We start from the raw sequence: 15,362 nt of genomic DNA, 5'->3' as shown, positions 1-15,362 counted from the left end.
CAATTTATGTATTAAACAACTATTATTATTATTATTATTATTATTATTATTATTATTATTATTAGTAGTAGTAGTAGTAGTAGTAGTAGTAGTAGTAATCTTTTTTTTTTTTTACTTATTTGCTTTTTCTTTACGTTTTACTCGCTACAAAATCTTACTAAGCATTATGTGTGTAACTGTTGGTTTAATCAGCATTATATTCACTGTTCTTGTAAGTGAATACGTGCAATTAATTATCTCATTAATGGCGAGAGGCTTGACTGATAGTTAAATGGACCTCTCTGTTGTCTCTAGCCAGTCGGAGCTAGAAAGCAGTTAGCATGCTAGCCGCCCCCCCTCCCCCCTCCTTCCTCCTCCCCTTTGCGCGGTTTTCGTTGAACTCACTTCCAAATATGGAAATCGAACGATGAGCGGCGGTCGGGTGCACGCGCCTCGCTCACGGCGCAGAGGAGGGGGGCGGGGCAACGGCGCCGAACACCATATAAGGAAACAAGGGACACGAAATTTGCTGCACGAGATTTTTGTGGAGCATCGAGGGAGGGGGAGAGAGAGTGAGAGTCAGCGCTAGGATGAGAGAGGTGGATACCTAGCAGCAGCAGCAGCAGGAGGAGGAGGAGGAAGCCGGATGATGAGGAACATGGATGACTCACGAAATTCAGATATTTGTAGAGCGGATACAAACACTTGAACATCCTGGGGACCTGGGCAGAATAAATTTTTGGGAGGCTATCTGCGTGGAAACATATAAAAAATACGATTAAACCCCTTTAGGTAACGAAGCTTGAATATAGTGAAATCGGTGGGCCAAGAGTACACTGTTAACATCAGATAACAAAATGGCCAACTGAAGCCAACACAAGGTTGAGCCGTATGAACCAGGGGTGTTCAAAGGACGGCCCGGGGGCCATTTGCGGTTCGTGAACTGATTTTCTGCGGCTCCTAACAGACAGTTGGTTACCGTCGTAGACGGAGGCGTTTTATTTATGCCAGCAAATTCAAATCTTACAATAGAACATGTCAGGGACAACACAAAAGTATTTGTCCATTAATAATGTGTTTGCTTTTTTATTTAATTTAAATAGCATCTATCAAATGACTTTCTCAAAAGCAAATTTTGGCGAATTAAAACTTGCTTTTAAGGAATTTATTACACTTGGCAAAGAGTAGCAGGTGTTTCAGGAGAAAGAGTTGCCTAAAGCCTGTTTTTATTGAGAATAGACTATTTTTTCCTGAATAAATTACCCACTGAATGACTTTGTCTTAGGCAAACAAAACAATGTTTAAGTCTCACACATCTCTTTCCCTCAAAGTTTGTCAAATTAAACACTGCTTGCTTAGTTTATTGTTAAACAGGCACTAAAAGGTAATTTTAATTTTTTGTGATTTTAGTCTTGAAACATCTTTTTATGGCGTATAAGTACTTTTACGTTTTGGATATACAATAAATAACACCTCCATTTTACACATAACAAAAAGTTGACTGCTTTTCTCATTTAAATAAAGTACTGCAACTTATTTATTGTCGAGTAGGTAAAAAAAATAGTTTTTTTATTTTCATTTGTTTGTCCTTTATTGATGTGAATGATTTTGACTTCTTGATTTTGGTCCATATGATAAAATGTTTATTAGACCTAGCCTATCATCTTAGCTTTTTATTTTTAAAGTTATTGTAAGTTAACTCCTGAAATTGAAGGGAATAGTGAAATTCTCTCACTCATCATCTTTGAATTTAGCAAACAAATACATTTTGTAATTCCAACTTTAAACAGAAAGCATGTAGTCAAAAAGAGAAAAAATATATAATTTGGTTTCAGTTATACAAGTTTTAATTTGCTCTACAGGTTTATTAGAAGACCTTTGACTTGTTGTCACAATAAATTCTAATTAATTATGTTTAAAACCCCCCAAAGATGTTAATTTTACTATTTTCTCCACTGTTTGTTCAATGAGTGTATCAGTACATGTAAATAAATCTCAAAATATGATTAAATGCTGTTACTTTGCGCAGTTTACCTATACAAATCACACTTTTGTATTTGACTTCTGTCCAAACGAAGCGTAAATAAGGTCAGATATGAGCTAACAGCAGGAACCGTGTGAACCTTTGTTTATTCTTTATAAAACAGCATTATGTCAAAGTCATGGTCATCAGATCAATGCAGGAGATTGTTACATTTGCTGTTACTACAATATTGCATGCATTTGTTTCCCACATTTGGAATGAGCTGTGTGCAACAAGCACTGAAGAGGCAAAGTGCAAAAATAACTGCTTGTAAGACGTCCACAAGCTCCCTCTAGTGGACAAAAAGAGAAACACAAAGAACCACACAATGGTGAAAAATCATCTCAGTCACTTTTGGCCCTGAACACTTCAGACTTGCATATATAATTTCATGCATTCACTAAGAATAAAGCCCTAGTTTTAATCTTTGTGTGCACACATTATGATCAGGTGTTAAAGTGCACATTATGGCTGCCATTACACACGACACTGGATATTTTTAAAATACCTAATGCTGTTTCACTTCTCTAAACATATACTTAAAAAAAAAAAGATTTAATCTATCCAGGAATGGAGGACATTGTTGCAAATAATATCAGCCCTTTAATCCACCACCAAATTCCTTCTGATTTGCTGCAAAAAACAACCAAGTAAATCCAGTTTGAGAACTGAAAGTCAACACTGATCAGTCAAGCAGCAGATGCAGAACAAAGAAGCCTCTGCTCCACATGTAGGACATTTCACACAGACAGTTCAAGCTGTAATTAAATCTGTTTTTATGAGGAAGAAACCTTCAGGAAAAAGCTTAAATACCAACAGAGACATGCTAGTGCGGTTCCTCAGTATTCCTTGAAAGCTCAGATTATAACGTGTGAATATAAATATTACTGACGACGTTTGATGCAAAGATGATACGATTTGCAACGATCAGAATTTTTATTTTGTGTTTTTGTATTTAAAGACAGTGGTTGCTTTGTGTTCAGGTAATTACTTATACCATCATGTAGAAGAGATAACAGTATAGTTCAATTATATTAGGACGTTTAAAGCTAACTCTTTGGCTGACTGATCGCTTGCTTTCGTATGCTGGTGATTTGACCTCATTATTCCAGAACCGTCTTTTTCAGCTAAAACTGAAAAACCTGCGTCTGGTTTATTCTGTAGCGCCCTGCACGTTTCCATCAAGGGAGTAACAGACAAAATAAATAAAAATAAAAGTTAGTGTCAATGACACAAAGCTTTCAAGAACGTGTGTTTCTTTTTCTGTTCATTTATATTTCCAAGGAATGCTAGATTGTAACATCTGTAAAGCGAATCTACAAGGAGAACTGGATATTTCTGAGGCTCTGAGGAATGGATGAAAATATAAAAAGAAGCTGCAGAAGCAGGCGTAAATGTAAAAGCTTTAAAGCTGCATTTTGAAGTATCTTTAAGACGGACTACAAAGTGGACCCACGTCTCAGCCCGGTAAGGCTTAAAAAACTGAACCATGAGGTGTGAAGGTAAACATCGACTTTTCTGTTAAGACAAACTGTAAACTTGTAGAGAGGGTTTTGTTTTGGGATGTTCCTGGACTGTAACAGGCTGTGTCTGATGCTGGTGAGTCAGGATGGGGCAGTCGTCATCCGGGGCCAGTGAGGATGATGATGATGATGATGATGATGAGGATGATGATGATGATAAGGCTTTAGTGCTAGAAGTGTGCTTGGGTTCGTCTGTCTGGACTAGAGACCGCTGGATGTTCAGGCCTCTAGCTGGATTTCTTCTTGACGCTCACTGGTGCTCCTCTCGATTTGTTCAACATCTCCGTAGCCTTAAAAAAATTACACAAAGAAGATTATTTATTAGATTTGATGAAATGTTAACTTCTATCTAATTATCTATAAAGATAAAGAGACAGTGAAACAAAGATGGAGATTATGGCTCCAACTAATCTTATCAATTATTCTGATGAAAAATTGGCACATTCTGCAGATTTTTCATTTAACTACTTAAACTTATTTTGCACAATAGAAATACATGAAAAACTACAAATAAACAGATAAGAAAATCACATTGCCTAAAAGTCACACACCATTATTTTAGTGCATATGCTTGATCAAAGGATGCATTTGCAGCTAAAAATATTTCCAACATCAACTTGACTTAATCAATAATCAGTTTATTCACTCGATTTAACAAATTTCATCATTAATATAGAAACGTTCTCTTATAACACCGACTCTACCTGAGAGTAAACAGAACAGGAAAAGAAGAACAATCATGTAGAAATCTGCCTCTTTCTCAACAAACACTAAATAAATCCGTCAAGGCCGCATACATTAAGTCATCTCCTCATTATTAACTCAAAGTGTATAAAACTTAATAATTTTTCTATTTTGAATTGGTTTAAAGTTGAGCATTTTTCCAAGTCCTCATTAATAAATAAAATAATAAATTTGTCATGTCTGTAATATTAACTTTTTGCTTTTTATTTACCAACCCGCCCGACTCGCACATTTCACATCCTGTCCCTTTAGTTTTTTTATTTGTAAACAAATACCAATACAAATCAATCAATCAATAATAACAAAACAAAAACCTGTTCTAGGACGACGCCGGCAGCCTGGTCGATGGCTCCGCCCACAGGCCGGTACTGGCCGGAGTAGCGGATGAAGGCCCAAACCAACATGGCGACCATCAGCAGCCCCAGGCCGCAGTCGCACACCAGGGCAAAGGTCGTCAGGCCGACGAAGAGCAACACGCCCGACATGATGTAGAGGAGGCACATCAGCACGAAGAGAACCGCCGGAGTCCGGAAGGCGCTGAACAGGTTCTTAGCCTTTATAACGAGGAAACATTTAATCATCACATTATGAAACAAAACCAAACAAAAATCAAAGCTCTTCCTGGCTTCTGGAAATATTTTGACTTTCAAAAGCAGAAAGTAGACTGTAGCGCAGGGCATTCTGGGTAAAAACAACAAAACAAACGCACGTTTAGCGCTGGCAGGAGAAATGCCTTGTGGTTTTTTAACAGAAACTAAAGAGAAATCCAACAGACGCTAAAATCTGACGCTACTCCACTTTGTTTACGTTTAGTAAAGAAGAAAGCTGCGCTCAGTTTCTTCTGAGGTTTTTATGTTGTTTCCTTCCGTGGTTCTTGGTGCAGCGCCCCAACAGGCGAGGAGGGGAACAGGCTGTTCAATTTGTTGGGATAGTTTGACAAAGTGCAGTGTGAAAGCGAACAGCAGCAGCTGAAAATGCAACAAATGTAGCAATTTTGGTCCCAAATCAAACTAAATCCGGTGTGAAAACACCCTTAGGTAAACTAATATTTTAAAAAAGTGTTCAGGTTGAAAAGTAGGGAAAGTCCAAAGAAAAACCATTAAAAGTCACTTCAAAGGCAGGTTCCTTTGGAAACAAAATATAAGACTTTCCATTTAGCGGTTTCAGATTCATGCAGAATAAAAAACGAGTCTCACCTCGTTCTGCTTGCTGAGCGACTGCCACATCTCGTCCAGCTCCTTCTGCAGCTGAGCCTGGTAGCGATCGCAAAACTCCTGTCCTCCCATCTTCTTTGTGTTTGCAAACATGTGAATGGCTTCTCTGTGGAAGAAGTTATGCTTCTCCTCCAGCGCCTCTGGAGCCACATACGGCAGATCTCCTCCACAGATCTAAAAACACAAACACACTGAAGAACCAGAACTGTAGAGATACTTACTGTGGCTCATGCATGGCAGAAAACTCACCCTCTCCATGCACTTCTGGTACTGATCTTTAGCTGCTGCTACAGCTGCCAGGTTGTTGGCTTCTGCTGTGGCCTAGTAAAATCATAAACAGATGTGTTGCTCATGGTGAAGAACAAAAACAAAATAATTCAAACTGAGAGGCCTGTTCAGCTCCGTAACACATAGTTTGTACACTTTTCTTACAGCAAAATTCAAGCATTTTGAGGTAAGAATTCAAACTTCTTCAGCACCAGACTTTGAAGATAAGAAAAAATACTATTTAATATAATTTATTAGGGCTGAAACGATTCCTCGAGTGATTCGAGTACCTCGATTATTAAAATTCCTCGAGGAAAATTGACCTGCCTAGAAGGTTCGTTAATTTATCGGAGCTCTGACTTCCGCCTCTGAGTTGTTGACGGAAGCTACGTGTTAGCGGCATAACGTCCAATCTTCATGTTCGGCCTGCGGGGATTTTACTGATTGGTGATAATTCCGGGTTTTCATCGTTTTCGTGGGACCAATAAACATCCTTAAAATGACCGGCGCGATGCCGGGAGTTCGGCAGCCTTTCTGCTCCAGAGCTGCTGGTTGAACGGCGGGAAGAAGCTGAGGAGGATTTATACAGGTGAGCGGAGAGACTGAACACGGCGGGCGGCTGAGGGTTGATGCTTACAGGGTAAGAGCAGCTTTACGGACGAACCGCACAATAAACTTATATCATCCCGGTCTGAACAAACGGGAGGCGGAACATGGCTGGTAGATGAGTTTCTGAACGGAGGAGCCGTAAATATCCCGTATTGCTCCCCCGGTCTACAAAAAAGTAACTGGTAGGGAAGCTCAAATGTGGAAAAAATAGACTGATGTTGATATCCGATAGTAACACTGGTGTTATGGAAGATTTACCAATATTTTATTTCATAATTGTTTTTATCCGATTACTCGATTAATCGTAAGAAAAATCTATAGATTACTCGATTACTAAAATAATCGTTTACAACAGCCCTATAATTTATCACCATTATTAATAGTCTCATGATAGTATTCTACATTCAGGGATATGGAAAAATAAGACAATAATAAAATTTTATGTGTTGAAATGTCTCTCTTACACACATCCTAAACTTCTGACTGGTTTGAGAAATAATATTTTCCAAATTTAGGTTTTTAATCAAACATTAGATTTATTACCAAACTGTGCAGTTTGGTAATTGAAATTCAGGCATTTTCAAGGATCTCCAGCAGAAAACAAACCCTGCCAACATGCCGACGTACCATGAGCATCGTCTTTGGTTGAGGCAAATCTTCTCCTTGGTAGATTTTAATGTAAGCCTGGAAACCAAAGCAGGACGGAGTCAGAAAAACGGAGCGGGCCTCAGCAGAGCTGCAGAGAACCGGGGGATTTCACCTTGAAGAACTCCAGCAGGCCTCTGCAGGTCACTTTGTTCCCGTTTATTTCCTTCTCAGCCAGGTTGTCTGGATGCAGCAGTCTGGGGATCAGAGCCTGCAGCTCTGTTTTGAATTCAACAGCAACATCTGGAAACAAGTTAAACGTTTATTATGCGATTAATGTGTGCAAAAAAATACTTACAGCATGAAAGACAATGTAAAAACTCATCATTTACCCAAGTAATCTTACATTCATTACATGTATAATGCTTATATCAACTAATCAATATAGTATCTGTTTAGTTTTTATTGTAGTGGATTAATTATTTCTTTAAATTTCACCAAAATACATAATATGTTTATTTGATAATTTGAACAGTTTTGTGTCTTTTAGTTGACAATGTCTGATTGAGATAAAATGTTTCTACTGAGTTGTAAATTTTCTATTGTAATGTTTATATTTCCATTTTTTAAAGCCATCTGGGAAACACTTTTATTTTCTGAATATATATATATAAATATACATGTAGATTATTTAGATTTTTTATCTGGAACTGAAGTGGTTTTGTTAAAAGAGTTTGAATAATTATCATTGCTTTCATCATTTTGGACATTGTTCAATATTTAAATTATTCCAGTTTGGCTCCAATTTCTGACACGCAAACGTTTTTTTCTACTTGCTCTGAATTTGCATATTTTAAACTGTGATTTCTCCCTTAAATGATACATTTTGCTCCTTAATCTTAAACAATTTTTGAATGTTTTTCAAACACAATTCTTTTTAGCTTTCTAAATAATTAAGAGTTGTCTGTAGTTTCACTATATCAATAAATTTGTTCCCGATAAACAGTGTTTTCTAAAAATCATACTTTATGGATTATTCTTATTAGGCTGTCAAAGTAATAAACTTTGCTGGATGATAGTGTATTGTGATAAACAATAATTTATTTAGAGACTATTCTCTTCTAATATAATAATTATAAAGGCTTATAAATGCATATAAAACACTTTAGATTTAGAGCCGACTCGTCTTTGTTTAATAAGGCAACATTTTTAGAGACTTTTCTTCCAGCTTTCATCAAAACTCAGCAGCAGAACCAGCAACGTTTGGATTTTCTCTATTAAAACCAAACCAGTCTCACCCTTCAGCTGCCCCCGGAAAGCGGGGTGGGTGGCAACTTTGAGGCCAGGATGGGGCAACAAGAAGCAGGAGATCTTGGTGAAACATGAATGAATGTGTTCCCTCACATTCTGCAGCTCCTCATGTTGAGCCTCCTTAACCTGAACATACACACACAGCATTACAGAAATGTTGCAGCGCTTTTAAAATCATTTCAGAAACATTTAAACTGGTACCTGTAGCCGTTTTTCCAGAAACTGGCTGCCACCTTTGAAGCCGTAGTTGTATTCATAGGGGAAACTCCAGTCTCTGACCAGAAACATCAACGACTGCGGGGTGAAAAGAACAGTGATATATGTATATTTAGCAACAATAACCACACCAGCATGAGTTACTGTGTTGGATACTGTGATTCATGGTACCTGAAACGGCTTCTGAAAGATCTCATCCATGGCCAGGCGGCCATACTCTGTGAACAGCTGAGAGGAGAAAACACCAAATGATGCAAAATGTCACAATTAACTTCAGTAATATGCTCCGATACGGCCAACAAACAGCACTTCAATATAAAAATCTGTTTTTAATATAAAAAAAACAAAAACGGTATTATGTGGTGTTCTAATTCTCTGAGAAAATTCTGGGTCTCCTTTAGCTAAAAGCCACAATCTTCATAAACACTGACATGGATCAATGTTTACTGAGTCAACTGGGTGTAAACGGGCTTCATGTTTTTAATTAAATCATTGAAATAAATTAACTTTATTGATGATATTCTAAATTACTTGTGAGAAAAGCCGACTGAACTTCGGTTCCAGCAGCTGAAACCAAACTGAACTCTGGTTTTTGGAGCCTCTGTCACTTTAAATCCAAATAAGCTGCAGCTGGCCACGCCCCCCACCTCAACGCTTAAACTCACACGTGGAAACGGCTGCAGACAGTTGCGCAATTATACAACTGTACATTTTTGAAAAGCAGAAGTGGTGCCTCATGCGCAACAAAAATGCATCAAGTGGTTTATGAATGGAAAGTCAACAACAAAGCACCTGTCTTTTCCAGCAGCCATTGTACAAAGCATACAGAGGTAAAACCAGCAGATAAAATATGCTGAAACACTGCTTGGGTTGCTAGGTAACAGGCGGAGCTTGGCTGGAGTTGCTAGGTGACGGTGCAGTCCCCATGGATGTGACTTAATTGGGAGGATTTTGAAATGACATCAAAAAACACGTCAACTTATCGCCAAAAACTAAATGGGTTTGTTTTTTAAGTGCTTAGGCTGTTTGTAGATCCAGTTTAGAGCCAAATGGAAGCACAAAAATGTGCAAAATGTGAATTTTGTGTGATAGTTCTCCTTTCATTACAAAGTTACAAAGGCGTCCAGATAAATTTAAACTGCGAAGGCCAACCTCCACTTTCCCTTATGTTTTAGGGAGGGCAGGCTAGACTCTACGGTTGGCATCTTATTCATTAAATGTGGTTAGCTTCCTACTTTCTGTAACAAAAATATACACCGATGTCTTTAAAATCACAACACAGCTGTATTTCATTACAGCAGTCCTACAACAATTAGGTCCAGGTGGGAATAAAAATAGTAAAATTAGGTTGTAACTATAAGACAAACTGATCTTTCTGAAAGTATTCTATGAAACTCACTCATCTCTTAAGTTGAAAAAAATCAACAACAACACAAACCCAGACTGACCTGTAGCTGCTGCAGGTCGTCCTCCTGGATGTTCTGTGAGATATTGTAGATCTACCAAACCAGAAGTCATGTCAGAAAACTCAACAATGACAAACTAATCAGTGATGATCAGAGTGAGATGTTTACCTGGACTGAGCTGGTCATGGTGCTGAGGGCAAAGATGGTGGCACAGTCCTTCACTGTGGACTGATCATCAAACGCTCCCTGAGTGTCCATCAACACCACGGCCACCTACAGGAGAGAGACGGAACAGCAGCAGACATTTACTTCCTGTAATAGCCGACTTTTCTTCTTTTTTTTTTTTACTTTTAGAGTAAAGAAATAAACTGTATTTATTTACTGTGAGAAAGTGGTGACAAGAAGCCATGTGGGGTTGTTTTGAGGCAGCTGATTGGATTGCTCTTTGCCAGCCGCATGGAGAATGACTGAGTGTGTGACCGACTATAAAAACGTCTGCGTGGACAAAACTGTCCCCATTTGAAGAATCTTGAATTAATACGAGTCACAGCAACATTTAGTTTCTCTTTGGAAAGTATTTTTGAATTGAATTTGAATTTAATGTCAATTTAGATTAATAAAAAATGTTTCATTACTGCAAAAAATGAACTCAAAGATATAAAAAGCTGACTTTGAAGTAAAATAATAAATTGCTAGGTCTTTAGTTTGAAGAACTAGTAACAAAGAAGTGTAATAAATCTTTGTTTTCAATTTTTCTCCCTATTTGCTCATTCTAGTATGTGCTGTAATCTAAAAATCTAACTTTAAGTGACACCTGCTGTTTGTTACAGATATAAGAAGTGAATTAATATCTCTAGATGACGTCAGTACCTCCGTCCCGTCGCTCTTCTGAACTGTAAAAACTTTGCTCCACAGCTGGATGCCCGTCGTCTCCGGTTCCGACCCGCCTCTCCAAGAAAACCCAGTCAGCTCCTCTTCATCCCGACCCAGCCAGTTATTGTCGCTCTGCAGACACACAAGTTAAACCGTAAATACCAAACGTACAACAGACATTCAGATAAAACTGTAGAGCAGAAACAGCTTCCCTCAGGGTTTGTGTTTTGGGTTTTTTTCCACCGTTTTGCCAGCAGCTCCAACTATCATTACAGCCTGTGCTATAAATAGACATCTCCAGTGTTTTATAACAAACAAAGTGGAGAGCAGAGCTCTCAGGTTCTGATTAGCTCCGCACTTAGCAGCTTGTTTTACTGTCCACTGGAAGCTAGTTTAAAATTTAAAATGGTGCAACAGGAAACATTTTAATGAAAGAGGGAGAAAAAATGTAAGAAAATCAATAGCACTTATCAATCGCAGTCTCAAAGAGCGATGCTTGCTGGACGCATCCGAACAAACAGGGAACTAATACATGCTGATTACACTTCCTATAAAACCTGGCAACAAAAATCTAAATTATTATTCATAAGCAAACGGGTTTGGTCACAAACTGGGCGTTTCACGTCACATGCATGTTTTCATGATGTGCCAACGCATCAATGCCTCCCAGATTCTGGAGAAACCAGATGGAGATAAAACTGAAACTGAGAAGTCATTCATGACGTGAACTGCCAGCAACCTGTCCCAAAATCATCATGACAAACAACAAAATCATCGTTATAGGCCAATTTTCAAGTAATGTAATGGTGACGGAGTAATAATGGAAGTCAAACTTTAATTTCTGACAAACATTTAATTCTGGAAGTGGAAGACATTTTAAATATCAAAAACAACCAAAACAACAAATAAAATGAAGCGAGGTCAGTGATGTGGACGTCAAGTTTTATCACAATATTTATCATAATATAAGAATTATTTATTACTCTTTTAGGTAACTGTGTCACAACAATTACTTCACCACAAAAACAAAAACAAATGCTGCTCTTGAAAAACATTCCCACTTACTTCTTCAGGACAGTCAAATAAAGGAGTGTTTAATTATATTTTGAGATTTAATTATGTTTACTGAAACACTCATTGAACAAACAGTGGAGAAAACAGTAAAACTGACAGTGTTTTTAAAACGTTAATTAAAATTTATCATGACAACAGTAAGTTATAATTCCTCTGATAATTTAATTAAAAAACGCTACATTAAATGTCTCTGTAAACTAAATTGTCCTTCAAAAGAAACAGGCAAGTTGAGACCGAAGCACCAGATTCAAGACTTTTGCCATCCAGTTGTTAGTAGAAAGAGAGAAAAGAAAAAAAACTAATCATAAAAAAAATTGACATTATCGAGCTTGTTTTAATTTATCATGAGATTAATTGATTTACTGCGACAGGCGTCGCCATGGCAACACCTCAGGCTCACCTTTCTGTGCATGTAGCGGAGCATGAAGTCCAGTAAGAAGCTTTTCCCCTTCCTGAAGGCGCCGGCCACCGACAGAACCACCACGTGTTTGTCTCGGACCGCCGGGTCCAGCAGAATCTGAGCTAAAGCCTCGGTGTTCAGCGTGAAGGAGTGATCGTCCTTATTCACGTCCACAATCTGAACCGGGTGCGCATCACTCCCCATTCTGCAAACAAACACGCAAAAAATAAAAACATTATTTACCGTCAAATTAAAGCTTTACGACGCTTTACATGGAAACTTTAAAGAAAACTTCACTAACATTTGGTATCGACTTTCTTTAAATGTTTAAAATATTTTATGGTTTAATTTAATAAAATTGTTGCTAATAAACATTAGGGGCTGGGTCACTTGTTGATTAATAAAGTTTTTGAAGATGCAATTTTTGGAAAATCTGGATTTTTCTTTACCAATGCACTCCTTGGGTTTTCATAGTTCAGATTGGGGCTGCAGCTAACAATTATTTTAGTTATTGATTAGTCTATTGATTATTTGACAACCTGTTAGAAAATGGGCAAATTCTACAGACTTTTCATTTAACCACTGAAAGCTTTTTTATACAATTTTAGAAATACAATAAAAGATGCATTTTACAGCCTAAAATGCAACACCACAGCCTTCCTCTAGTAAATCTGAGCCAGGTGAAGCAAAAATTATGCGACTTGTTGAGTTCTGGGTAAAAACATATTTACAGACAAAAGTGTTTTTATCTTAAATGGAAAATTATATATTTTTGTACAGTTTCGATGTGATTACTGTTCTTAATGTGATGTGTTTGTTTCACCAAATTGCCTTTTTTGGATCTGTAGACTTCAGTTAACAATTAACGGTTTAATAATTTAATCAATGGTTATTTCGATAATCAATTCATCGTGATTAATCATGATTAATCCGATTAATCATTTCAGCCCTAATTTGGAGTGATGTGAGCACACTCAGAGCCACCATCTTGCTTGACAAGTGTATTTAAAATAAATATTTATTTTGAATGCTGGTCAACACTATTAACCAATTTTAAGGTCAGGCTAATATTTTTTACTTTTTTAAATTATGAAAATAAAGTCATAATATTTCAAGAATACCGTTGTACAATAAAAGTCTAAATAATACAAGCATACAGTTTAATATTAACATAAAAAAGTTGCAATATTAGGAGAATGAAGTAGTAATTTTATGGTAACTCCTGTACAAAAGTTTTTAAAAAATTATCAGTAGCAGGAATTTGAAATGACTGAGTCTATTTTAAAGAAAAACCTACACAAACTGAAGTGGCCACATCAGATCCTGATAACTCTATACAAGTTTTTTATATCATTAAAACTATTTTTTTCTTGTAATTTTAATCAACTGTATTCTGCTAAAACTCAACTATACTCTCATAACTGAATAATTACAAAAAACTTTGCAGCCAGGCTTTAATACACCATCATACAACTCATAAGATTTGACAAAAGCCACATATGTTCTGTCATTTGTAATTTCTTTTTTTCAGAAAATAAATCAAGAAAACAATCGATTATAATTTAACAAAATAAAAGTGTATGTATGTAAAAGTGGCCTATAAGTGCACCACAATACTGTACAAAATTTTTTAATAATTTATATCTGTCCCATTTACTTGGCTTTTGTAGTTTTTTTTAAGCTCCACAAACTTTAAGTTTTTATTAGATCTCATTGTGAGAAAATGTACAGTATGAATGTAATTGTAATGCTTTTAACATGGTTACAGCATTATCCTCTACAGTGCATCAAATCATATATTTCATTAAAATAGAATCAAAATTTGATGAATCAATGAAAAATTTGCCTGAATTTGATGTCTGGACAAATAATCGGCAATCAAGCATTTCATTTTTAATTTTAAGCATTTATTTCAGAAATTAACTTCGATGATAGTTGAATGATGAGCAATTTTGAATCAAACTGAATCTTTTCCAATCAGCACATCTGGCAGATGAGATCATTTATCTTCAATAAAACCCAACAAAGTGCTTTTTTCTGTCCAGATCGAAACATGTTTCAATATTTTCTGCTAATAGCTCTCCGTCAATCACCCTGCGGGCATTAAAATACTATTGCAGCAAGTCAACCAATACAAAGTTTAGCTCTGTGTGGATGTGCTTGCAGGCTGTTCATATTGGTGTCATGCTGCTCTGCCTGCAGCTTATGGATTTAGCATGCCCTCCAATAATCTGGTCATGTTTCTTTCCGATCAAAAGAGCGCATTGTTACGAGACTTCATCGGAAAGCCGTCCTCTCCATGGCGTCCATTAAGACAAGAAGGTGAGACGATGTGTCATCAAACTAAAGCGGTCACTCCCTACTTTCAGGCACCTTGAAGGTGTGGCGTTGATTAGCAGCATGCCAGCCATTTCCTTGCAATGAATGTCCAGAGCAGACTGGATGCAAGAAATTAGCACAATCAGAATTTATCGCCGCTTTTACGCAACATCGACAGCTAGCAGAGTGAGTTTGGCGCAGGAAAGTTGAGCTGAAATCCACTTTTAACGCGAACATCTTCGAGTCTGCATAACTGAGCTAACATAGCGGTTAAAACAGGGTGAGTTCGGACAAAAACAAAGAACTAGCTGTTAAATGAGCGCAGAGTTAGAAAAGAAATCCACGAACAATATTGCGTTCAAAGGAACATAAGTGAAAAAGTAACATACGTGTTCGTTTTAGCTGAAGTTTCAAGGTGCCGTGTTGTCTGCGGAGTCTTCCAGAAGCGTCTCCAGACACTCAGGAGAGCCGAGAAACGAACAACTTTTCACACTGACACGAAAACAGTCATGAGAACTTTTTTCCACGACTAGACTGCCCACTTCCGGCTTCAGTCCGCGAAACGTCACACGGGGAATGTAGTTTTTTGTGTGACCTCCTTCCCCCGGTCGAGCTCCGGTGAAAACTACAAGCCCCTTCGAGTGAAATTCACCGGCAGGAAATGGGAAATGTAGTTTTAATTCAGTGAGGGCGATGTTTACGCAACGACCGAGCAGGTAATGTAAAGTAGGTGCGGACACTTTGCGTTTATCCAAATCACATCCGAAATGTTTCCACAACGGTGACAGATACGGTATCCTAGCAACCGGGATTCGTTTG

The 15,362-nt window shown here is 37.5% G+C and overlaps 1 protein-coding gene across 1 annotated transcript; it reads right to left on the bottom strand.

Annotated features, from left to right (window-relative positions):
- Positions 1 to 2,090: 2,090 nt before the first annotated feature.
- atl3 (atlastin 3) lies at positions 2,091 to 15,301 on the bottom strand. The gene is made up of 14 exons (XM_008420811.3): positions 14,933 to 15,301; positions 12,225 to 12,429; positions 10,748 to 10,882; positions 10,046 to 10,150; positions 9,920 to 9,970; positions 8,643 to 8,699; positions 8,457 to 8,549; positions 8,243 to 8,381; positions 7,120 to 7,247; positions 6,987 to 7,043; positions 5,733 to 5,804; positions 5,466 to 5,657; positions 4,584 to 4,823; positions 2,091 to 3,815 (listed from the first exon to the last, which is right to left on the bottom strand). Exons 2-14 carry the CDS (start codon positions 12,426 to 12,428, stop codon positions 3,753 to 3,755), a joined length of 1,536 nt encoding a protein of 511 aa, XP_008419033.1. The 5' UTR covers position 12,429; positions 14,933 to 15,301; the 3' UTR covers positions 2,091 to 3,752.
- Positions 15,302 to 15,362: the final 61 nt, after the last annotated feature.

This window comes from Poecilia reticulata, chromosome 10 (genome assembly GCF_904066995.2).
Source record: "Poecilia reticulata chromosome 10, P_reticulata-male-v2, whole genome shotgun sequence".
Classification (NCBI taxonomy): domain Eukaryota; kingdom Metazoa; phylum Chordata; class Actinopteri; order Cyprinodontiformes; family Poeciliidae; genus Poecilia; species Poecilia reticulata.
Note: the sequence above shows the minus strand (reverse complement) of the source record. Positions and strands in the feature narration are given on the sequence as shown.